Source organism: Salmo salar, chromosome 13 (assembly GCF_965601325.2).
Source record: "Salmo salar chromosome 13, fSalSal1, whole genome shotgun sequence".
Classification (NCBI taxonomy): domain Eukaryota; kingdom Metazoa; phylum Chordata; class Actinopteri; order Salmoniformes; family Salmonidae; genus Salmo; species Salmo salar.
In genome coordinates, this window is record NC_138303.1 from 37681751 (window position 1) to 37707623 (window position 25873).

General features: G+C 44.4%; 1 protein-coding gene across 3 annotated transcripts; it reads right to left on the reverse strand.

Annotated features, from left to right (window-relative positions):
- Positions 1-856: 856 nt before the first annotated feature.
- Positions 857-25873, reverse strand: LOC106567236 (membrane-associated guanylate kinase, WW and PDZ domain-containing protein 2). 3 transcript variants are annotated; one of them, XM_014136283.3, is made up of 13 exons: positions 23949-25873; positions 23714-23790; positions 22461-22628; positions 19973-20663; positions 19284-19842; positions 19115-19178; positions 18557-18967; positions 8641-8841; positions 8350-8426; positions 8024-8170; positions 7758-7896; positions 5314-5401; positions 4507-4645 (listed from the first exon to the last, which is right to left on the reverse strand). In XM_014136283.3, the coding sequence occupies exons 1-13, from the start codon at positions 24263-24265 to the stop codon at positions 4639-4641; spliced, it is 2946 nt and encodes a 981-aa protein (XP_013991758.2). In that variant the 5' UTR covers positions 24266-25873; the 3' UTR covers positions 4507-4638. The 3 variants fall into 3 exon arrangements, with proteins under 3 accessions (XP_013991755.2, XP_013991757.2, XP_013991758.2); XM_014136280.3 differs by lacking the exon at positions 5314-5401 and having other exon boundaries at positions 857-4645; positions 22461-22622; XM_014136282.3 differs by lacking the exon at positions 5314-5401 and having other exon boundaries at positions 857-4645.

Here is a 25873-nt window from a genome sequence, read left to right on the forward strand (position 1 = left end):
ATTTGTTGTACACTAATAGTAAAAAGCCTGATATTAGATAAGAGAGTACATGGAGAGATGTGAAATCCCTGCTCTTCCACAGAGCCTGGTAAATCATTCATGTGTTACTAAAGGATCAGCCATTTGCCTTTTCCTGATACTCATACATCTGCCACACACACACACACACACACACACACACACACACACACACACACACACACACACACACACACACACACACACACACACACACACACACACACACACACACACACACACACACACACACACACACTGTGTGCCCTGTTCCTCCTCTCCCTCTCATGCATTCTCTTTCCAGGCGCATCTAAACATTCCCATACATACTCCATCTGCCATGCTAACACTGAAGCTATTCAGACCCCACCTCTCTCCCCCTTTCACTCCTGCTATACATCTCTCATTCCAATTTCTCTCCTTTTTCACTCCCATATACTGTATCTCTCTATGCCATCTTCCTTTCCAGCTCTCTTCTGCTACTTGTTTTTATCTCTCGTTTGTTTGTAACCCTCTATGAGTCTCAACTCTGACTCAGTGGGGATTATGTTGATTTGATGGCTGTCAACTTCAGTACAGGGTAGAGGAGAACAGGGTTCTTATGTGCTCTGAAGCACTGCCCTGCAGTGATACCAAAGATAAGATGGATGAAAACACACGCACGTACACACACACACACACACATGCACACACACACTTTTTTAGATGCATTTCCACCCTCACCCTCCGCACTGTACCAAATTTTACTGCCATCTACTGCTTTAAGTAGAAAACATCTTCTCAATGAACCTCGTCTCATACTCACACAAGTATTGTCAAAATAGATGAGAAAATGATGTAAAGTAATATAAATATTTTATTAGCAGTTTATTTTAAGTTTGTTAACAATTTATTGGCTATTATCTTCTTTATGAAAATGAAAAGAAGAAGCATTCAAAAACATAAGTTACAACAGTAACAACAACAGTCTCAATAAAAAATGGAGCTTAACTGGACTGGTTTGGTAGTCATGTGCTGATGTGTAATCATTTATTCATGTTCTGGTTTACACTGGAGATGTGCTGTGCCAGTTGTGAAGTGACACCTCTGCTTTTTTTCCATTGGCATGAGAAAAAGAATGTAAAAACTGTATCTAAAATTAGACATCTTAATTTATACATACTCAGTTGCTTCCCTCACAACACTGTTTCGGTGGGTCAGATAATTCAATGCAGACAGCGCCATCTCCAAATGTCTTGAATAGAATGTCAATTGAAAGCAATATGTGTCTTCCTGTATTTCATTTTCAGTCCTTTAACTTAATATATATATTGGTTTATCGATTATATATCTCAATACCTGGGGATTTAAAAAATACATCTGTACAAAAATATCCTATTTGGGCCCTAACTCCCATAACTGGCTTACCAGTTACCAATTGTTTGGCAAAGCAATGACAGATTGATTTAATATATTGTCCTTTATTTATTCAGATAACTCAATGTCAGGAGCCGTTGGCTGTTTTTACTGAAGATCAATAGACAAGAAAAATACGTAGATATTTGATCATTTTAGTCATGACAGGGGACTATAACGACACACTCACTACTCATTCATTATCCAAATGCCACATACACAGTATGAGCCAGCTTAATGGTTCAGTATGGGTTTGGTTACCAAGGCAACTGCAAGTGGCACTTAAGAGTAGTGGTGAACGACTCCGGGATTTTGGGAGTTGAATCCGACTCCGACTCCTGCTATCCGAGCGGTTGGAGTCGGCTCTTTCTCGACTCCGACTTCAATTTGACAAAACATTCCAAAATTAGCTCAAATTAGCTACAGCTGCAATGTCAGAGTGTGTGCGCTGAACTGGGTGATTGATTAGCAATGCATATGGAGCCATTTGACACTAATAACCAAAATATTCTAGGCTTAACCAGTAGCCAACATCAGCCTAGTTCCCACGGCACATTTCTTTGAACGACTCTATGATTTTTTGAAGCATCTCGCTGCAGATTATGTGTGCTGACGCCGTGTTGTCTGTGAACACTAGCTCTGGTCCAGGGAGTAGTGTTAACCACGGTTGCTTGTGCAGCTAGCTAGTATTTTTATTGTTTTTTAACCTTTATTTAAGTAGGCAAGTCAGTTAAGAACAAATTCTTATTTACAATGACGGCCTAATAAAAGGAAAAAGGCCTCCTGCGGGGACGGGGGCTAGGATTAAAAATACAAAATAAAATAAAATGTAGGACAAAACACACCATCACGACAAGAGAGACACCACACACACTGTTGGTGGAGGTAACATACATCCTGTCTCATCTCGTATGTCTCACAGCGTCAGTGGCATGATAAGGTATGACCCTACTGGGATTTTAAGAGTCGACTCTGACTCTGTGGTCAAGGAATCAACTCTTTTGGAGTCAACTCTCCACCACTATTGAAGAGGGCACAGCACTACTGTAGAATAAATAGTGGCTCTGTTCTTATTTCCAGGAAATAACATTTTGACAATTTAAATATTTATGCATGCTGTATTACTTTGGTAAGATTTGTTTGATAGAAGGGTTTACCCTGATACTTAACCAATATCACAACATTAATTTCAATAACATGAAATCCCAAGTCTATAATGTTGATTAAAATGTTTTCAGTAGCCTTTATCTTTTATATGTATTATTATATTTCACAGAACCAACAATACTATTCAGGGCTCCATTAAATATTGTATATACAATAGCATTTAGATATGTATTTAATACAAATATTTAGACAGTATATAGATTGCACACACAGCACAAACTGGCTGTCAAAGTCACGGTCCTCTGAAAGTCATCACAATCAAATGAACACACACAACAGCATCTATGTCAGAACAGTTGGATGGACAGTAGGAGTTGCAGGTACTATACAATACCACCCCTTCCCTTCACATTCCCTGGACAAAGTGGAGCCTGGGATTGTTGCATATTATTGCTCAGTATCATGAGGTATTATGCTGTCTCTCTATCTACAGTGGAAGGGAACTGAAACTCCAATACTTAAGTACAGTGGCATGTATCACTACAGAGAGAAAGACCATGCCAGTTCCTAAAAACTGCAGGAGGACAATTGTATTGCAACTCCTGAAGGAGAGCAGAGAAAGGTGCTGTGTACAGAAAGGATTTCCACAGAGGAGAAGAGAGAAACTGATTTTTGTTCCACTGGAACATCTTAAAATATTTACAAATGAACATTGTCAACAGTAACATCAGTCAGAAACCAGCTGTCAAAAGGCACAAAGAATATTACTAAATAATATGACATATCAAAAGCATCCCAATAAAACAAACTGTGTTGAGTATAGTTTTAAAAAGCAAGCATATACCGGTATGTGAGAGGGGATACAGTTTGGTACTCTTCTTGATCATGAACTCTTGATATAATAACAGTTTCCTCAAACAGCATGTATACTTTTGCTTTGCTATCTATATTCCCGATTCTTCCATGACTCCTCTTCCCCTTCCTCTCCCTCTTTTTCTCTGTTCTCCTGCAAGCCTGTTCTCCTGTATGACCTCAGTGATCCTCTGTTGGCTGGGTTTGAGCCAGGGGCCTGGGAGCAGCAGGGCCGGGGTCCCCAGAACAGACCCCTCTGTGAGGGCCAGCGAGAGGCCAGAGACACTGGCAGCATACACACTGCCATCTGAGTGGCTGGTTACTGACTCTGCATACTCCAGCTCAGAGGAGGGAGTTAGGAAGGAGAAGGGATCTCTCTGTAGTGGAGAGGCCACGCGAGACTCCAAGGAGAGCAGGTTGTTTAGGGATTGAGACCTTTCTCTCTCCTCATCATGTATCCTCTTCATCTCCCACTGTATCTCCCTCAACCTCCCATCCTCCCTCTCCCACTCTCTGTCCCTCAATCTCTCACTCTCCAACTCCCTTTCTCTTTCCATGTCCCATTCTCTCCTTTTCCTCTCCCTCTCTTCCACATCCTCTTCCTCCCAGTCTTGCTTTGGCCTGGGCAGCCTTTTGTTAGTAATGGGGAGATAAGCTTCTTCCTCCTCTTCATCTTCCTCCTCCTCTTCAACCTCTTCTTCCTCCACATCCTTCTTCTCCTCTCTTTCCTTCACCTCCTCCTCTTCCTCTGTTTTCCCGTTGTTCTCCCTCTTCCTGACCCTCTCCTCACTCTTGCTTTTCCTTTTTCTATCTCTCCTCCTCTCTCTCTCCCTCCCTCTCTCATTCCCCCTCTCTGCCTCTATGTGTATGTTATCGTTGTTATGTTTCCTCAGGGCATCTCTGGGTAAACTGTGAGAGCCTCCCTTGTTCCTGTTCTTCCTCCTGCTATCCCTCCCTCTCACCTGAGTCCTCTCTCTCAGGCCGCTGCCTCCTGTCTCACTGTCCTCCTCCTCCTGTCTCTCAGGACCAGGGTCTGAATCAAGGCTGTGTCCAACTTCCCCTGCTCCTTCCTCTCCCTCTGAGCTGCTGCTTCTGCCTCTCCCTGACCTACTTCCTTTCTTCTTCTTTTCTCTCCCTTTCGAAGACCTCCCCCGCTTCTTCACCTTGGACCTGTAGCTGCGGCTCGCCCGGCGGGCCAGGTCTACTGCAGCCACACTCTGCTCCTCGGGGTGCTGCAGCGGGAGGAAGGGGGAGGGGACTCTGCGCTCACGGCCTGATGAACACACAGGGAGGAACCCAGGAAGTAGGGAACAAAGAGAACACATTGAACAGGTGGAGAGAATGAGGAGAGTTAGAGAAGCAGGTGATGTTACATAACCACTGTAGAGGAACTCCAGAGTTCACAGGGAATCCTTGTAAGAAACTGTAGCTGTATGTGTGTAGATTGTGTTGTCTCAACAGCTGCTACTTTCCTGACCTCCAGGTAACCCTTCGTTATAACCATTACAGTATATCAACGTTGTGTGCTCTCATGCAAATGTCTCCTGCATTGTTGAAGCATAGAGATCACTAGCTCTCTTCTGCATTGAGCAACACTTAGAAGATTCTAGTGGCACACGAATCAATTCAACCAAGGGATATTGTTCTCATTGACTTAACTGGCCATTTGTTTTCTCGTTAAAACTGAGGTTTGAGTCATTAGTTATACCCCTGTCTCAACATTTCAGCATGTGGATGATCATGGTCTCACAATGAGGGTTTCAACGCACAGTACACAAAAGGTATTTTCAACAATGACAACAGTAGAGACAACAGTAAAGACAACAGCAGAGACATAATAGAGACGACATTAAAGACAACAGTAAAGACAAGATAGGGATTGAGGAGGAGAGGAATGTAAGGAGACAAATAAATGGAGGACTAACAGGAACGATTACCAACCGCGTATTCTCTGTCCGGCCGATGACATAGAAGCAAGGCTCGCCTAGCTTGGAGTTGGTCATACATAGAGACAGACTGGACAGCTCCACTGACGGGGAGAGAAGAGGAATGGAGGAAGAGCAAAGAAGAAGAGAAAGATGTGGAGTAAAATGAAAACAGGGAAAGAAGACAGGAAATAAAGAGAGAACAAAGGAAAACGTGGTGGGGAGGTAAGAGGGAAGGTGAGAGATGGAGGGTTCAAAGAATGAATCCCAAGAAAATAAGAGAAATAATAAAAGGAAGGAAAGCCCCAAAATGAGAAAAAAAAAAGCGTTGTTCGTAATTTAGTAGAAGCTAAAGAGGTGATACACCCAAGAGATACCTACTGCTCAAAAAAATAAAGGGAACACTTAAACAACACATCCTAGATCTGAATTAAATAAATAATCTTATTATATACTTTTTTCTTTACATAGTTGAATGTGCTGACAACAAAATCACACAAAAATAATCAATGGAAATCCAATTTATCAACCCATGGAGGTCTGGATTTGGAGTCACACTCAAAATTAAAGTGGAAAACCACACTACAGGCTGATCCAACTTTGATGTAATGTCCTTAAAACAAGTCAAAATGAAGCTCAGTAGTGTGTGTGGCCTCCACGTGCCTGTATGACCTCCCTACAACGCCTGGGCATGCTCCTGATGAGGTGGCGGATGGTCTCCTGAGGGATCTCCTCCCAGACCTGGACTAAAGCATCCGCCAACTCCTGGACAGTCTGTGGTGCAACGTGGCGTTGGTGGATGGAGCGAGACATGATGTCCCAGATGTGCTCAATTGGATTCAGGTCTGGGGAGCAGGCGGGCCAGTCCATAGCATCAATGCCTTCCTCTTGCAGGAACTGCTGACACACTCCAGCCACATGAGGTCTAGCATTGTCTTGCATTAGGAGGAACCCAGGGCCAACCGCACCAGCATATGGTCTCACAAGGGGTCTGAGGATCTCATCTCGGTACCTAATGGCAGTCAGGCTACCTCTGGCGAGCACATGGGGGGCTGTGCGGCCCCCCAAAGAAATGCCACCCCACACCATGACTGACCCACCGCCAAACCGGTCATGCTGGAGGATGTTGCAGGCAGCAGAACGTTCTCCACGGCGTCTCCAGACTCTGTCACGTCTGTCACGTGCTCAGTGTGAACCTGCTTTCATCTGTGAAGAGCACAGGGCGCCAGTGGCGAATTTGCCAATCTTGGTGTTCTCTGGCAAATGCCAAACGTCCTGCACGGTGTTGGGCTGTAAGCACAACCCCCACCTGTGGACGTCGGGCCCTCATACCACCCTCATGGAGTCTGTTTCTGACTGTTTGCGCAGACACATGCACATTTGTGGCCTGCTGGAGGTCATTTTGCAGGGCTCTGGCAGTGCTTCTCCTGCTCCTCCTTGCACAAAGGCGGAGGTAGCGGTCCTGCTGCTGGGTTGTTGCCCTCCTATGGCCTCCTCCACGTCTCCTGATGTACTGGCCTGTCTCCTGGTAGCGCCTCCATGCTCTGGACACTACGCTGACAGACACAGCAAACCTTCTTTCCACAGCTCGCATTGATGTGCCATCCTGGATGAGCTGCACTACCTGAGCCACTTGTGTGGGTTGTAGACTCCGTCTCATGCTACCACTAGAGTGAAAGCACCGCCAGCATTCAAAAGTGACCAAAACATCATCCAGGAAGCATAGGAACTGAGAAGTTGTCTGTGGTCCCCACCTGCAGAACCACTCCTTTATTGGGGGTGTCTTGCTAATTGCCTATAATTTCCATCTGTTGTCTATTCCATTTGCACAACAGCATGTGAAATTTATTGTCAATCAGTGTTGCTTCCTAAGTGGACAGTTTGATTTCACAGACGTGTGATTGACTTGGAGTTACATTGTGTTGTTTAAGTGTTCCCTTTATTTTTTTGAGCAGTGTATAATACAGCCAAGAGAGATATAATACACCCAAGAGAGATATAATACACCCAAGAGAGATATAATACACCCAAGAGAGATATAATACACCCAAGAGAGATATAATACACCCAAGAGAGATATAATACACCCAAGAGAGATATAATACACCCAAGAGAGATATAATACATCCAAGAGAGATATAATACACCCAAGAGAGATATAATACACCCAAGAGAGATATAATACACCCAAGAGAGATATAATACACCCAAGAGAGATATAATACAGCCAAGAGAGATAAACAACAGAAGTTTGAAAGTTTGAGGTAGATTCTCTAGTGGTTATGCTCAGTTGAATGTCCTGATTCTCTCTAGTCTCCCGCCACCTTATCCTCAGTCCTCATCCCACCTAGTCTGTTAAAATCAAGTGAAACTGAGTGACAGTTTGTGCTGTGGGAGGAGTGTCTCTGGGGTTTTACAGTGCTTCCAACTTCTACCCCCCGGTCCTTTTCTGTGTCTTACCGTAATCTGGTACGTATCCGTTGCCTTTCTTTAGCACCAGGTGTATGCGGTGTCCTCCCCTGCGTATCTGCTCTACAGCCAAGCTGTGGGTCATCCCTGCTGTGCTGTCCCCGTTGATCTCCACCAACTGGTCACTCACCTACAGCACACAGTTACAGCACAGTCCTCAAGTTGAGGTAACTTACAGTTTTACAGGGAAACATTAGACAACGCTTCTGTAAAGAGGTACCTTCGGTTGGTCCGACATTCTAAAACAATACACTCACCTGTATTTTGTGGCTGCGTGAGGCAGGTCCTCCCTCCATCAGTCCCAGTACGTACAGACTCATGTTGTACTCATTTCCCCCCCGCAGACTGAACCCAAAACCTGTTGGGCCGCGGTCCAGATCCACACTGTAATACCTAGAGTCATGCTAAAGAAGAAACAGAGAGGGAGAGAGAGAGAGAGGTGCATATCAGTCTCCGGAGGAGAGAAAGATACACAGACAGAGAAACGGTGAAAGCGAGTGTCTCTGTGGAAAGGAGCCACGGACCCGAGGACATTATACACTCACACAGACACACATAATGGATGGATGGCCTCTGCCCTCACCTTGGTTCGTGACCTGTGCCCTTTTCTGCTTCTGTAATTGGGGTCATAGTCTGCGGTCTCCGATAGGCTGGATGAGTCTGAGAGAGAGGAGGGGTGAGGTTAGCATGTCAATGAAGACAGAGAGTAAACAGGTACTGGATGCATGTACACACAGAGAACATTGACAGTGTCTTAGTGACCGTGTGAACTAGAATGGGGAGGTGATGAGTTTATTTTCTTCTTAAATGTGAGTGTATAGGCTGTGTGTGTGTAGATATGTTTGTATATACAGGTGTGTTTCTAGGTACTCACAGGTGCTAGGACGGGGGATGATGGTGAGGCGTAGGGTGTTTCCAGCTCGGCGCAGGATATGGGCGAGCTCCCGGTGGGGTAGGGTCACCACAGAACGCCCATCGACCGCCTCCAACCGGTCACCGGGCCGGATCTGACCGCTCCTCGCCGAAGGACTGCCCCGACGCACCGTCACGAACCGGTGAGGGAGGAGGGAGGCGGCTGGAGAGAGAGAGAGAAAGAGAGAGAGAGAGAGAGAGAGAGAGAGATGATAAAGTGAAGTTCCACAGTTCCACCATCTCATAAACCCCTAATTAGACCTGTATCATACAGGATCATACAAGAGCACATGTTCCTCAAATCTCAGACACCAAACCAATGGTTGAAGTACAGTAGAAACTTGTAGATACAGTAGAAACCTTAACGCTTGAAGAGAGAGATTGACACTAACCTGTTTCTCACAAATACTTGTATTTTTGTTTGAATTGGTTGCTAATTAGAGTGAAGAGCTATTGAGTGAGGTCATCTAAAAGGGACACGTGGGAACAGAGAGAGGGGATCTAAATCATCCTGGTTCTGGCCAGAATCCCTCAAAACAAGCTGTAATTAAGCCTATGCTGTTTTTGGCAGGGCTATATAATAAATGACTGCACTTAGTCTGTACACTCTCCCTCTTCCCATCTCCAAAGCTCTCCTCTCCTCCTTCATTTCCCCATCAATCAGCCTATCGCTCCATCCCCCTGACACGCCAAGGACAAGCTTTTGCCCTTATTCATTTGACAACATTTTCAAGCATGACATGTCTTCTAACTGTGTGTGTTTCAACCTTTTTTAGTACCAGAGACAAGCAAAGAATGGTTGACTCTTATAAACTCTATACATAATGTAATAATTCCCTCTGTCCATTTCGCTATCCCAATACTGCAGTCCTTTTCTAAACTGTAGGCAAGAAATGGGTTGCATAATTAGCCTACAATTAGCAAAGGACAGTAACCTGGTCTATACTGACCTATTTAAATACACTCTCTCTTTCATATACACACACGCACACACACACACACACACACACACACACACACACACACACACACACACACACACACACACACACACACACACACACACACACACACACACACACACACACACACACACACACACACACACACACTTTATTCAGTCTATGATGTTTGTGCTTGGCTGACATTTTCCCTGACTGTGAGAAGAACACTGTCCAGCATTTCCAAGCCCCACCTCCCTCAACTCAGCTTACAAAATATCACTCACACTGCATTGACTCACCCTCACTGTCATGCACAACATCAGAGACACAGACTGCAGCTAAGGTGGCCCATGGTGTGTGTGTGTGTGTGTGTGTGTGTGTGTGTGTGTGTGTGTGTGTGTGTGTGTGTGTGTGTGTGTGTGTGTGTGTGTGTGTGTGTGTGTGTGTGTGTGTGTGTGTGTGTGTGTGTGTGTGTGTGTGTTTGTGCTTCTCTGAAAAAATGTTAGATCATAACTGAGGATTGACATGGGAAATGGATAATCCGTTATAAAATGTCATGTCTGTTTCCATGAAAAATGCAATCTCAACCCTAAAAACTGAACCAATATCGTTAAAAAGTATGTCGCAATAATTCACTGAAATCACGAAAATTAACCCATTGGCTTCATTCATTAATCTCCTAAACTAACTCAGCTAAAAGACTAGTTAAGGATCATATTGAGAGGCTAGTTAAGGATCTTACCTGACAGCCTAGACTCACTCCAATTTGCCTACCGCCCCAATAGATCCACAGACGATGCATTGCCATCGCACTGCACACTGCCCTATCCCATCTGGACAAGAGGAATACCTATGTAAGAATGCTGTTCATTGACTACAGCTCAGCCTTCAACACCATAGTACCCTCCAAGCTCATCATTAAGCTCTGAGGCCCTGGTTTTGAACCCTGCCCTGTGCAACTGGGTCCTGAACTTCCTGACGGGCCGACCCCAGGCCTGATTACCAACAATGACGAGACAGCATACAGGGAGGAGGTCAGATGCCAGGAAAATAACCTCTCCCTCAACATCAACAAAATGAAGGAGCTGATCGTGGACTTCAGGAAACAACAGAGAGAGCACGCCCCTATCAACATCGATGGGACCACAGTAGAGAAGGGGAAAAGCTTCAAGTTCCTCGGCGTACACATTACAGACGATCTGAAAAGGTCCACCCACACAGACAGCGTGGTGAAGAAGGCGCAACAGCGCCTCTTCAACCTCAGGAGGCTATAGAAATTCAGCTTGGCCCCTAAAACCCTAAAAAACCCTTAGAGATGCACAATTGAGAGCATCCTGTCGGTCTCTATCACCGCCTGGTACGGCAACTGCACTTCCCGCAACTGCAGGGCTCTCCAAAGGGCGGTGCGGTCTGCCCAATGCATCACCAGGGGCACACTGCCTGACCTCCAGGACACCTACATCACCCGATGTCACAGGAAGGCCAAAAAGATCATCAAGGACATCAACCATCCGAACCACGGCCTGTTCACCCCGCTATCATGCAGAAGGCGAGGTCAGTACAGGTGCATCAAAGCTGGGACCAAGAGACTGAAAAACAGCTTCTATCTCAAGGCCATCAGACTGTTAAATAGCCATCACTAGCCGCCTACCACCCGGTTACTCAACCCTGAGTCCTATATACAGTTGAAGTCAGAAGTTTACATACACTTTAGCCAAATACATTTAAACTCAGTTTTTCACAATTCCTGACATTTAATCCTAGTAAGAATTCCCTGTCTTAGGTCAGTTAGGATCACCATTTTATATTAAGAATGTGAAATGTCAGAATAATAGTAGAGAAAATGATTTATTTCAGCTTTTATTTCTTTCATCACATTCCCAGTGGGTCAGAAGTTTACATAAACTCAATTAGTATTGGGTAGCCTTCCACAAGCTTCCCACAATAAGTTGGGTGAATTTTGGCCCATTCCTCCCGACAGAGCTGGTGTAACTGAGTCAGGTTTGTAGGCCTCCTTGCTGGCACACGCTTTTTCAGTTCTACCCACACATTTTCTATGGGATTGAGGTCAGGGCTTTGTGATGGCCACTCCAATACCTTGACTTTGTTGTCCTTAAGCCATTTTGCCACAACTTTGGAAGTATGCTTGGGGTCATTGTTCATTTGGAAGACCCATTTGCGACCAAGGATGAACCAGACTTGGGGAAGTCTACAATTATTTTTCTGAGGTCTTGGCTGATTCCTTTTGATTTTCCCATGATATCAAGCAAAGAGTCACTGAGTTTGAAGGTAGGCCTTGAAATACATCCACAGGTATACCTCCAATTGACTCAAATGATGTCAATTAGCCTATCAGAAGCTTCTAAAGCCATGACATTATTTTCTGTAATTTTCCAAGCTGTTGAAAGGCACAGTCAACTTAGTGTATGTAAACTTCTGGAACTGTAATACAGTGCATTATAAGTGAAATAATCTGTCTGTAAACAACTGTTGGAAAAATGACTTGTGTCATGCACAAAGTAGATGTCCTAACCGACTTGCCAAAACTATAGTTTATTAACAAGAAATTTGTGGAGTGGTTGAAAAACAAGTTTTAATGACTCCAACCTAAGTGTATGTAAACTTCCGACTTCAACTGTACATAGACATGGAATCACTGGTCACTTTAACAATGGAACACTAGTCACTTTAATAATGTTTACATACTGCTTTACTCATTTCATATGTTTATACTGTATTCTATTCTACTGTATTTTAGTCAAAGCCCTCCGATATTGCTCATCCTAATATTTATATATTTCTTAACTCGATTCTTTTACTTTAGATTTGTGTGTATTGTTGTGAATTGTTAGATACTCCTGCACTGTTGGAGCCAGGAACACAAACATTTCGCTACACCCGCAATAACATCTGCTAAATATGTGGATGTGACCTATAGAATTTGATTTGATTTGAAAAGCTTCTTACAGGACCATCCTCCTTCCCTCCTCTCTCTCTCTTCTTCCCTCCTCCCTTTCTCTCTATCCCTCCTCTCTCCCTCCTCCTCGTCTCCCTCACCCTGCCATACAGTAACACCCTTGTGCCTGCCTCCGCCGTCTCTCAAAGCCCCCCTCTCTCTCCTAGGTGTACTGGGCTGTGGGTGGTGACGGCTGGCTGTCCTGTGTTGCCATCGTCATTATATAACCAATCAGACAACATCAACACCCAGAGACAGATACCCATGCATCAGAGATGCCACACTCTCTCCCCTTCCCTCCTCCTAGTCTTAGTATGAAAACCATACACTAAGTACTTCCTGATCTGTCCCGTTGTTATTGTACAATCAACAAGAGTGTAATCCCAGACTATGATAGTCAGGCAGATGTGGTGTGCGGGGGATCACATCCGGATAATCATTGTTTTAAATTAGTCAAAGGACTAAGTTCTCTCTCCAGATCTGAGTACAATCTGGGTGACCCAGGCATGAAACTGCAATCAGGTCAAATCAGAGCAGAGTTTTATAAGATAGTGTTATCATGCATAATGCATCAGCAATATGCGTGCGTGCGCACACGCACACGCACACGCACACGCACACACACACACACACACACACACACACACACACACACACACACACACACACACACACTTCCTCTGGCTCTCCTTGTTCTCCTGTCTGTCAGTAGTAATCCCACTGCAGTAAAGTATGCCCAGTAGCAGAGCAGACTGACTGTGACTGTGACGCGCTGCATTGATCACCGCTCAGTACTGATAACAGTACCTCTACAGCTCCCATGCATCAGGCAATCAGGCAGTGCAGAGATCCCTCCAGCACCGCAGGCCGCATATAGAGGAAATATGTTAAAGCCAGGAGAGGCAGTGGGCACGTTACATGCTTGCTAATGCTATTAGCACAACTGATAACGAGCATGATTGCTACGCAGCTACGTCAACAGATGTTACTATTAAACCTGCTACTGCCATCACTACAGTACTACTGTACTATCATACCCGCTGGCTGCTACCTAAGCTGCCACTGTTAAACTGCTAACACTACCACTACTGTTGCAATTACTAATGTTACTACTACGGATTCTTTTACCAGTACTATAACCACTTGTAGGATTACATCCTCAATTACAGTACAACAACTGTTTAAGCTACTGCTTACAGTATACCATGAATGACTCAAACGCCAATGGTGCTCGAGGAAACAAAGGACGAGAAACATATTGCAGTTGTTGAACTAATTGACAGCATCTGGTGCAAATCTGTAATGTTAATTTAAATTAAACAAAATTCTCTCTCTCACACACACACACACTCATACAGTGTGACAATTCAAGCAAAGCATCAAACTTTGACAGACAGCATTCAACCAGAAACCAGAAAGCCAAAACACGTACATATAAATACCAGCACTATCCAAAGCTAAGTGCATTAAACGTAAACTACGCAACATAATTACGTTTGGAGTCCTTGACAGTTTTCAAAGCAGACTGTAGTCTTTCCAACATGACTCTTAGGATAACATACGTAGCGCAAAGAAAATCCTGAATTCCCTTAAAACAGCCAGGAGATGCTTAGATCCAAATGCATGGGAGTGAGATCAATAGGAAACAATGAACTAAAACATATCCCTGGTGTTGCTCTGCTGAGGAAAGCTTCAGCGTAGCGTCTCACTGAAGTCAGAGAGCGAGAGAGAGAGAGAGAGAGAGAGAGAGAGAGAGAGAGAGAGAGAGAGAGAGAGAGAGAGAGCTTTAATCTTTAGAGAAACCAGACTGAACCCTTTTACTGCAGAGCGAATGGGTGTGGAAAGCGATAGAGGGGGCGGGTGCTCACGAGAGGGAGAGTGAGGTGAGGTATATAGAAAATAATAGATTATGGGAGGAGCGAGATACAGAAAGAGAGAGGGAGGGATGGAGAGGGAGAGAAGAGTTATTGAGATAAGACAGGGGTGAAATGTGGGTGAGAGAGAAGATAATGGAGCGAGAGACAGCCTTTGTCCTGTCCGAGGCGAGAAAACGAAAGACCAACAACCTTAATCCTGCTACGACAACATTAATGTATGATAGCTTTGCCCATAAAGAAAATTTAACTGCATTAGAGTTGAATGGTCAGATGGGCAAATACAAAGAGAGGAGAGACCAGTGAGATAATGAATCACATGGAATGGATAATATACTGTGTTATCATCTACACCAGGGCTCTCCAGCCCTGTTCCTCGGGGGGCTACCGTCCTGTAGGTTTTCACTCCAATCCTCATCCAGCACACCTGATTCTAATAACCTAAGTTGTTGATTTGTTGTGCTTGCAAGTTAGCTAGCAGCAGTTCTCAGCTGTTAGCAGTTTCTTACTGCCGATAAAAAAGGACGATTGCCATCATTTCTACGAGCCATTACTGAATTATTTTATGGAACAAAGCAAACGGCAAACCTTGTAAACAATTCATGGTAATTCATGGTAACCTTGTAAACATTTAATTTACACCTGGTGTTTACTTGAAACAGGCATTTATTTGCTGAAATGTGTGCTGTTGCCTGGCTATTAAAAGAATCAGGTGGCTATTTGAGACTCGCCATTTAATTGACGTTTTACGCTATATAATTAGTGCCCTCTAGCTAATAGCTAATCAGGTGGGATGTTTTCCCCTTCACAGCCATAATGATTACACAAACTAGCTTCATTGTGCTCAGAGATTCTTGAAAGACGAGACTTTTTTCTCACAAACATTTGTCTTAATATTAACAACATTTGAAATATATATTTTGATAGACCAAAGTATCAGCTATCACACCATGTAAAGGAACAACCTAATAATGATTTCATATTTTCAGAAAATGCAAAGTACTGGATTTATGTCAACTCCATCAGACAAGATAAAAGGCATTTCCTTTTTACATTTATTGCCCAACAAGTGTTTAACCTTTTCATGCGTGCGTTCCAAATTTCTCTAACGGTTCCACCAGCGTGAGTCTTTTATGAACGTGACGTCAGAAAGCGCTCATTGTTCCAAAATGTGATTGTTACCCAACAGGAAAGTTAACCCGGTGGCGGCCCTCAAATGTTGTTGTTGCTACTTCTGTGACTGTCTGAACACTGCATCCAGAAATAAACTGCTCGCATTGAGGACATAGTGTTGTAAAGACTGTGTTTGTGCAAAATGTCCAGCTCAAACGCTGACTGTTGCATCAATCGTAACTAGACATTGTAATGAATTGTAATCACATCGGTTTGAGCGTAGGCTGCAGGGACCACTGTAGAGTGATCACACCCGTGTGTTCGTACGCGTCGAATATGCAATACAAATCTTCAAACGTTTTATTTTATAGTGCTATATAATGTTCCAGGGCAAATGTCGTTAGCATTTTGGCATGTTTTCTAGATTCAGAACATAAAACAACATTTATAAAGCAAACATTAGATCCGATCTAGCTCATCAAACACGTCAATAGTTTAAGCATATGTTGCAGAACAGTGATTCAAATATTTTTTCTGAATATTGACAACAACAAAAATGTATCTTAAGGGAGTTAGCCATCAGTGACGGAGTTGACAAGCCACTGACGGAGTTGACAACAAATACTTAAAACAGACGAATTTTTGCCTCTAAAAATAAAAGTTCAATTTAAACATTTGTAAAATATAGAAAATGATTCATTTGAAAATCCCCAGTTAAAACATCACCATTCTATCAGAGATTTCAACAACCTGACGGAGTTGATGTTTGACAAAATTCTGACAGAGTTGATGTTTTACGGAGTTGACAAAAATTGAATTTATCTTCTTCATTCAAGTGGTATACAAAGTAGCAATTGTATTTTTCATCAGTTGCTTCATGACTCTAAAACCTAATTAAAATAAACATATTTGAACCAAAATTCATATCTTAATCTATCAGGCAGATGGAGTTGACAGTTTATGGTTGTGACCATGGTGATTTCAATATTATTTCTTGAAATCTATCAAAAGTAGAGAACTTTCCAGACCATGAGTGGTCTTGTTGCACTACATGTAATGAAGACATGAAGATGGCGTCGCTGACCCTGTGGTGTCGCTGACCCTGTTCATTCCTGATTCATTTAGGATTTTAGACAAATCTGACTGGGTTGACCAAATCCCCAGACACATTTTTTAGAAATCACAATTTTGAGAGAAATATTATTTAAAGTCAGAGAGGGCTATTGCAAGAAACTACAAATATCATTTTTCAGTTAATGTGTCACGTCCTGGCCAGTATAAGGGTTAATAATTATTGTAGTTTGGTCAGGACGTGGCAGAGGGTATTTGTTTTATGTGGCTCGGGGTGGTGTTTTTCTAAAAAGTGCATTTGATTTAGTATTCCGGGGTTTTTGGGCACTGTTCCTTGTCTACGTATTTCTATGTTGATCTAGTTGGTTGTATGTCTATGTTTGGTTAATTGGGGTGGACTTCCAATTGAAGGCAGCTGTGTGGTGTTGCCTTTGATTGGAAGTCCTATATTAGTTGGGTGTGTTTGTCTGTGTATTTGTGGGAGATTGTTTCTTGTCTAGCATGTATGAGCCTGAGAAGACTGGCGGTATATCGTTTTGTTGTTTTTGTGTTCATTTTGATTTAATAAATGTTCAAAATGAACAAACACAGTCCTGCTGCATTTTGGTCCTCCTTCACCGACGATAATCGTGACATAATGTTCATTATTGCCAGTTGAATTTTAAACACTTTTTGGGAGGGTTTGAAATTGGGATCCCTTGCTCCGGATAAGGGTAATTACGGGCATAGAGCCGACGTGGAAATGAAAAATATAGAAAATATTTAGAAAATTCCAAAAGCAAATTCCCCTAAATATAATTTGTAAGCTTAAATAATGCAACAAAATCAAAAATGGTTAACTATAAAAATAAATGTCCCTGCCGGACAAGGATTGATCTAACTTTCAAGAATCCCTGTGCTGTTAACTAAATGGGATAGAGATGCAGTGTACTGTGTAGGGTTACAATAGCATTAAGACTATGAGTGTAAAGCAGTGTGTTATATCAGAAGGTTATTCTGTGGGAGGCAAATGGAGCTGACAGGCTGATTTAGATAAGAGCACTGACACATATAAAACCCTATGTGGCTTAGCTCCTAATAGCCCTGTGGCATGGGGCTTCACGCTGGATAATCTCACTATCGATTCCATTGATTTTCATGAGGTGCAGCGAGTTCACATGCGATACCCATACACACACACACACACACACACACACACACACACACACACACACACACACACACACACACACACACACACACACACACACACACACACACACACACACTAACAAATATTAATCAAATGCACTTGCACACTTGGGCACCACCACACAAAATATTACACCCTATAACAACAACATAACACCTTGATACAGACAAGGATGCGCACGCGCGCACACACACACGTGCGCACACACAAGGAATTAAGCAGCACAACACCCCAGCTTTAGCATAATGATGATACACGTAGTACATTAAATGCTGTCATTGGACTGTTACTGTGTTTTCTGACTCCATAGTCTCTGTAGTGCTGTTCAAAATACTAAATACATAACGAGCAGGATGATGTCATCATGGGACTACTGGGGGTGGGGAGGTCTGTCTTTACGTGACAGAGACCTATGACTCAACATCATGCCTCAGTGACTGTCATGCAGCCATCATAATATATTCAACATCCTACAGAACAGTACGGCCAATTGGGAAGCTTTTCTCTTCAAGCTGAAGGCCATCTTTTCACTGGGCGATGACATTTGTTAAGGGACACGATAAGGGATTTGGTCTTAAAAAGTATGCTTCCTATTTTCTGCAGTAACTCCATTACAATACCTAACCATTGAAGAGAGGGGGGAAATTGGGAAAAGTGTAAGTCATCAATCCAACCAATTAGAAGACGTAACGTGGCAAGTGCTCTGCTACAAATCAATCAGTTCTCACCTTTCCTGTTCTCTACATCCTCTGAAGCGATGACAAATCCGAACCCCTCTCCTGGCTTCCTCCTCAGCTCCACATCAAACCCCCGGGGCACACGGTTCCGTCCCCCTCCCTTCTGCCCTGGTCCTGGGATCCCCACCTCCCTGTCCCCCTCATCCTCCATGCCCTCGTTCAGCCAGTCTTTGGGTTCCATGGTGAGGGTGACTGGGACTGACTCCAGGAAACTGGTGCTTTGGACCAGAGAGGAGCGCACCATGGTCGGGGGAGGAGGGGTGGAGGAGGGACGGGGTAGGATCAGGACGTCCGCAGGGGGTGAAGGATTGTTGTCTGACGCCACGGGTGGAGGATGGGGGCAGAGGAGTGGTGAGGGGACTCTTTGCATAGAGTTGGGGGAGATGGAAGAACGGTGTGAACCTGAAGAAGAGAAATAACGTCACTAAAGACAAAGGAATTCTTGAGAAATGTTTTGAGTCTCTATTCATCACTTGGGCTGAGAATATAGTCATAAATAAAATACAACTCTTGAGAACAAGTTTGCAGGAAACTAGCTCATGTTCTTACCTCTTCTGTGAACCAATAAGACTACTTCTCCTTGTTTGGTGTGTTCCTGGAGAACCTGTTGTACCTGGATGGAAAAGCATCACTTTATTATCTCTGATCTAAATGTCCCTATACTTATTCTCCGTCTCTTTCCTTATCTTCTTTCTCTGCTCTTTTCCCTCCTCAGTACCTGTGCAAAGCTGAGACTCTGGACGTCTGCTCCGTTGATCTTCATGATGGCGTCCCCTGGCTGTAGGGAGGAGCACTGCCTCCTGTCCCAGACCCTCTTGACAAGGGCCAGCCTGCCCCCCTGTCCCCCGGCCGTCACACTGAAACCCATTCCCCCTCCACCCTCACACTGAGCCAGGGCCACTGGCACCAGCTCCCCTCCACCTCCCACCCCAAGGCCACTGACCAGGCTCATCACCCCGGGAGACGAGATGCTTATGGGGCTGCCACTGCCGCTGGTATTGCCATGGAAGCCATTGAAGCTGAGGTTGGGGCTGTCAGGGGTGGGAGGGGGTCTCAGCAGGGAGGCCTGGGGCCTGATGAGGCGGGAGTACGCCCCTCCGCCAGGGGAGGATGAGAGACGGGGTGTCTCTGACTGGGGCAGGGGCAGTCTGGACACAGGGAGGGTGGAGGAGGTGGACAGGGCGCTCTCAGACAGGTCACTCTTAGAGGTTCTGTAGCGCAGGGGCTGAGGGGGGGTAGAGAGGGAGTTATTGTTGTGGTTACGGATCATGAAAGCCCTGCAGAGAATGAAAAGAGAAAGAAAGATAGTCAGGGTTCTCTATGAGAGTAAATGATCTCTAAATTACATTGTTTGTGTGTGTGTGTGTTTGTGTGCGTGTGTGTGTGTGAGTGTGTGTTCTGCCATACCTGTGTGAGCCGATGGCTGAGACCACTTCGCTGTCACTCTGGCAGTTGTCAGAGGCCTGCAGGCGGGCAAGGCCCCTCAGGGAGCGGGGCGGGCGGACCGGGGGGGTGGTGGGAGTGATGCTACCACTGGATTGTCTGTATGAGGGTGGTGTAGGGGAGGTGGAGTCAGATAGGTAGCGACTGGATCGTCTGTACGAGGGTGGGTCAGCGGAGTGAGCAAGGTGCCCACTAGACAGTCTGTACGATGGTGGGTCAGCGGAGTGGGAAAGATGACCGCTGGAGTGTCTGTAAGAGGATGGTGGTCGGGTCGCTGTGGAGGTGGCATTCCCATTGGCATCAAGTCCTGGCCTCACTCCTGGACCCATATAACCCACGTCATCGTGGTGAGAAAGGACGCCGTTTAGATTATGATACTGGGTCTGGGTTGGGGCTGTGGATGGGCGGAGGAGGGGGAGGCGCTGGTGTAAGGGCTGGGGCTGGGTGGTGGTGGGTGCGAGGAAGGGGTCACAGATGTCGGTGAACCCAGGATGGGGCTGCTTGGGGCAGCCGTCGGGGTTGTAGAGCATGGGGTATCCCCTCCGGAGGACCATGTCCACACTATGGCCCACAGGAACTGCCTTCAGCATCTCTACCACTTCTTTGTGGGACGTTCCCAGGACACAGATGCCGTTGATGTAAACCAGGATATCTGCTATATGGACAGATAGGAGAGGTTGAGAGGGAGGTCTGGTGAAGTTATCCCATTGCATTAGTATACATTTCAAACATACACTCTGTACTGTACTTTACAGATAATTTGAAGGGACACAACAATGTACTGTAGTTCATAAATGGTATACTATCTTCGTATACTGTTGTGTACATGTGTTTTTGGGTGTGTGTAGTACTATTTCATGTTTAATTGGGATCCCCAATTAGCTGCAGCCTTGCTTCCTGGGCTCCAATCAGGAAACAAAAAGACAAATAAAATACATAATATAACACTACATAACACTACATAACACTACATAACACTACATAATACTACTGGTTGAGAGAATGCCAAGAGTGTGCAAAGCTGTCATCAAGTCAAAGGTTGGCTACTTTGAAGAATTTAAAATCTAAAATCTATTTTTGGTTATTACATGATTCCATATGTGTTATTTCATGGTTTTGATGTCTTCACTATTATTCTACAATGTAGAAAACAGTAAAATTAAATAAAAACACTGGAATGAGTAGTGTCTAAACTTTTGACCGGTACTGTACGTGTGTTGATGCATGGGATGATAGATTATGGCATTCAAACCATTAGGGATTGATTGAGATATACTCTCTGTGAGAGATCACAGAAAAATCCCACTACTATAATCCATCTCCAGTCAGGAGAGAGAGAATGACAGAACGAGAGATTGAGGGAGAGGAGGGAGAGAGAAATGTATATATACTGAACAAAAACAATTTCTAAGAATTCAAAACAAATCAAATTGTATTGGTCACATACACATGGTTAACAGATGTTATTGGTCACATACACATGGTTAACAGATGTTATTGGTCACATACACATGGTTAGCAGATGTTATTGGTCACATACACATGGTTAGCAGATGTTATTGGTCACATACACATGGTTAGCAGATGTTATTGGTCACATACACATGGTTAGCAGATGTTATTGGTCACATACACATGGTTAACAGATGTTATTGGTCACATACACATGGTTAACAGATGTTATTGGTCACATACACATGGTTAGCAGATGTTATTGGTCACATACACATGGTTAGCAGATGTTATTGGTCACATACACATGGTTAGCAGATGTTATTGGTCACATACACATGGTTAGCAGATGTTATTGGTCACATACACATGGTTAGCAGATGTTATTGGTCACATACACATGGTTAGCAGATGTTATTGGTCACATACACATGGTTAGCAGATGTTATTGGTCACATACACATGGTTAGCAGATGTTATTGGTCACATACACATGGTTAGCAGATGTTATTGGTCACATACACATGGTTAGCAGATGTTATTGGTCACATACACATGGTTAGCAGATGTTATTGGTCACATACACATGGTTAGCAGATGTTATTGGTCACATACACATGGTTAGCAGATGTTATTGCGAGTGAAGCGAAATGCTTATAAAATTTTACAGAGTTATAGTTCATATAAGGAAATCAGCCAACTGAAATAAATCCATTAGGCCCTAATCTATGGATTTCACATGACTGGGCAGGGGCACAGTATTAGTTGGGCATGGGAGGGCATTTACGAGGAACATGATATCAACATTGGCCCAGTTATGATACCGTAGGGAAGCTGAATCTGACATAGCCCTAGAAAAGTCTGTTTTCTACTATCAAAGAAAGTTTTAAATGCATTTTTGTTGTTTCAAATCACTTTCACAACTTTACAACTTCGCATAAATGACAATCATCTCTGCATATTGTCCTGTCCCTCCCCTCCCTTCTTCCTCCTCTCCTACCTGTGTTGAGCGCTCCAGGTCCCCCTGGCGTGACACTGTAGACCTGGAGGAACTCCCTGGCTCTGCTGCCCCCCACAATGTTGAAACCAAACCCCCTGGGACCTTTAGAGAAGCGTGTGTGGATAGAGTAACCCCTCAGCTCCCCTGGCTCTTCTGTGAACCCTGGTACTGAGAAAGAGCGATGGAGGGATGGAAAGAGAGGGGGGGAAAGATATAGAAAAGAGCGAGAAGGGCAAAGAAACACAGAGAGAGAGGCTTACAACAGGGAGGGAGAAAGACAGAGAGGTTTTGTGCAATTGGAAGGTAAAGAGGAAATAAAGGTCACTATGAAGAGGTTGAGAGAACGACAGAGAGAGAGAGAGACAGAGAGAGGTTGCACCCTGTGTGTGTGAATGTGTAAACTGCTTAGAATGTGCCACTTAGAGCTGAGTTGAGAGATGCACAACACTGAAAACTCATGGCCAGATGGCACTTAGTGCAAAACGTTTAGAAATAAATAGACATGCAGGCAAAGTGTTTTTTCTGTCCTGTCATAATATCCCACAGAGAAGATTCAAGCACCTTGAAAGGAAAACAAACTCTCTGGCTGATATGTATCGCCCCCTGCTGGTTACAACAGTAAACTGCAACCCACTCAACAGATTCAGACCAGCTTTACTCATGATATTCTGGCAGATGGGATCTCTCACTGCTATAATCAGCTATAATGGTCAAACGTTGATGTATTATTGTGTTATCTGTGAATCACATAACATAATTATGATAGTAGGTTGTCAGTGTCATGCCCAACACATGGCCTCTGTCAGACATAGCAGCTAGCAAAATGGCTCCCTGCCATTAGTTCCAGGTTCTGGCTTGCTGTTATCGGGTTAGGGCTTAATCACTACACAGTATCTAAATTCTACTAAAAGCTCAATTCATTTCATTTGACTCTATTAACAGGCTCACTGTGCCTATGGTCCTATGATCCTAGTCTAATTAATGTACAGATAGCATTATTAGGCAGTGCAACAGTTAAACCATCGTCTCTCAAAGTCGGTCTTCGGGACCTCAAGGTGTGCACGTGTTGGTTTATGCCCTAACACTACACAGCTGATTCAAATCATCAAAGCTTGATGATTAGTTGATTATTTGAATCAGTTGCGTAGTCCTAGGGCAAAAACCAACACGTGCACACCTTGGGGTCCCGAGGACCGAGTTTGGGAAACCCTGAGTTAAATGCTCCAGCAGTACTTCCATGGGAGAGAGCTCACATGTATTTTTGTCAAGCGTTGTCTCTCTGCTGCTCTGTGCACGAGGATCCTGCCAGCTGGTCATCTTGGAGTTATGGCTGAAAGAGAGTGACAAACAGGCCACCTCAAAGTCACCAATCAATCACCATGGTAATGCTATATAACAGTATTTACAAGTCAACAAATTCAAGATTTAGAGGAAACTGATCCTGGCCCAGTCAAAGAGAGTGTCTATCCATATAGAATAGTCACTCACTCGATGTAGAAAGGCTCTCCTGAGTCACTGTAGGCCACCTCCCAGTTTTTAGGCATCACTGCTCGCACCCTGGCACTGGTGCTGCCATGGCCGTTCTCCATGGCACTGCCATCCCCTCCACTGGACCCTCTGGACAAGGAGACGGGATGTGCATTGCTGATACCCACTAATCCACCTGGAGCGTCAATAAAGAGGACAGTGAAAAGTAAGTCACTGAAAACTTGTGTTTGACACATCTTGCTATAGAAGTTCTCAGATAGCCTACACTCAGTGAAAATAGAACCATTGAATAACTTACTCTCTGAAATCATGGACATTGGCTACACTGAATGTAGTTTACAGCTTTAAATCCACATTCACAGATCCAGATCCATTGAGTTAAGTGTTTCAAAAATCGCAAAAGGCAAGGCATGCACTGCTGTTCATTGACTACAGTTCAGTAACAACATGGTTCCCTCCAAGCTCGACACCAAGCTCAGAGCCCCGAGTCTGGTCACCCCCCACTGCAACTGGATCCTGGACTTCCTGACGGGAAGATCACAGGCTGTGAGGATTGGGAACAACACCTTCTCCACACTGGTTCTTAACACAGGGGGCCCCACAGGAGTGTGTCCTCAGTCCTCTGCTGTACTCCCTGTTCAAATTCGGCATGCCGCCCCGGGTCCTCTCCAAATACTACCGTTGCACCATCGAGAGCGTTCTGACCGGTTGCATCATGGCCAGGTACGGGAATTGCTCCGTCCATGGCAGCAAGGCCCTCCAGCACGTGGTGAAGATGGCCCAGAACATGACTGGGACCATGCTCCCACCCATCCAAGACATCCACTTAAAACAGTTCCTGAGGAAGGCACACAGCATCATGAAGGACCCCACACATTAGCTGTTCTCTCCCTTACCGTTGGGCAGGCGGTATCAGAGCATGAGATCTGATACCAACAGCCTCAGAGACAGTTTCTATCTACAAGCCATCAGACTGCTGAACACTTGAACTGGACTGACCACCTGCTCTGATTCTCTTCACCTTAGCACACATGCACTTACTCATGCACACACCCACGGAGACATACACACACACACACATATATGCATTCATGCTACACACACGTCACAACTGCTGTTATCAGAATCTTATTGTAATGCCCAGTTTATACACTACCCCTCCTCCCCCCCCTTCCCCAATACACGTGTAAATATTGTACTATAAATTGTGCCTTCCAGTATTATATTTATGCTCAAACGTTTATTCTATTCTACTGTCATTTACTTTATGTTCATATTCTTATTTTTTTACTATTTCATATTGTTGTTGCATTGTCGAGAAGGAACCTGCATATAAGCATTTAGTTGGACGATGTATACCATGCGTATCCCGTACATACGACTAATACAACTTGAAAACTATATTTAAACAGCTTTTCCTGACCCTCCTGTCCTTTAGAATGTACTAGGCGTGGGAGGATGTGGCCTGCTGCACACCCAGGGCTGCAGTCAGAGCCAGCCCAGCAAGCGCTCTGTTCAGCACCACCTGACCTGGCGATAGATGACTCAGCAGCACAGGTCAGGACCATGGACAACTCCCTGCTCTCTGCCTGTTCCCTGCCTGCCACACAGATTAGCCTGCCCGCGGTTAGCTAGACCCTCCTCTGGAGCAGGTCCAGCGATCGATGCAGCCACAGCCCCACAAAGAGCTAGGAGCATACTAATCATGCCCATCATTGATTAATTTGGCCATCAAAAACTCAGAGGTACAGAGGGACAAGGCAGTCTATACAGTTTACAGTAGCTGTTGGCCACCATACTTAGCTAAATAAAATGGCGGAAAACAAATCACACATTTTGGCAACTTAAAATCACAAAAAGGTTTTGAATTAAACATGATTTACTGCCACAACTGTTACTACTACTACTATAATTACTACTAATAC

What these genes read in the sequence shown, in the direction of transcription:
- LOC106567236 (XM_014136282.3), bottom strand. Translation starts at nt 24,265, where the DNA reads ATGTCCATGATTTCAGAGAGTAAGTTATTCAATGGTTCTATTTTCACT. An exon ending in AACGCTTGACAAAAATACAT is followed by an intron (nt 22,629 to 23,713) that starts GTGAGCTCTCTC and finishes GCTCTTTCTCAG; the next exon opens with TACCAGGGTTCACAGAAGAG. An exon ending in GGATGTAGAGAACAGGAAAG is followed by an intron (nt 8,842 to 18,556) that starts GTGAGAACTGAT and finishes CTCTCTCTCCAG; the next exon opens with CCGCCTCCCTCCTCCCTCAC.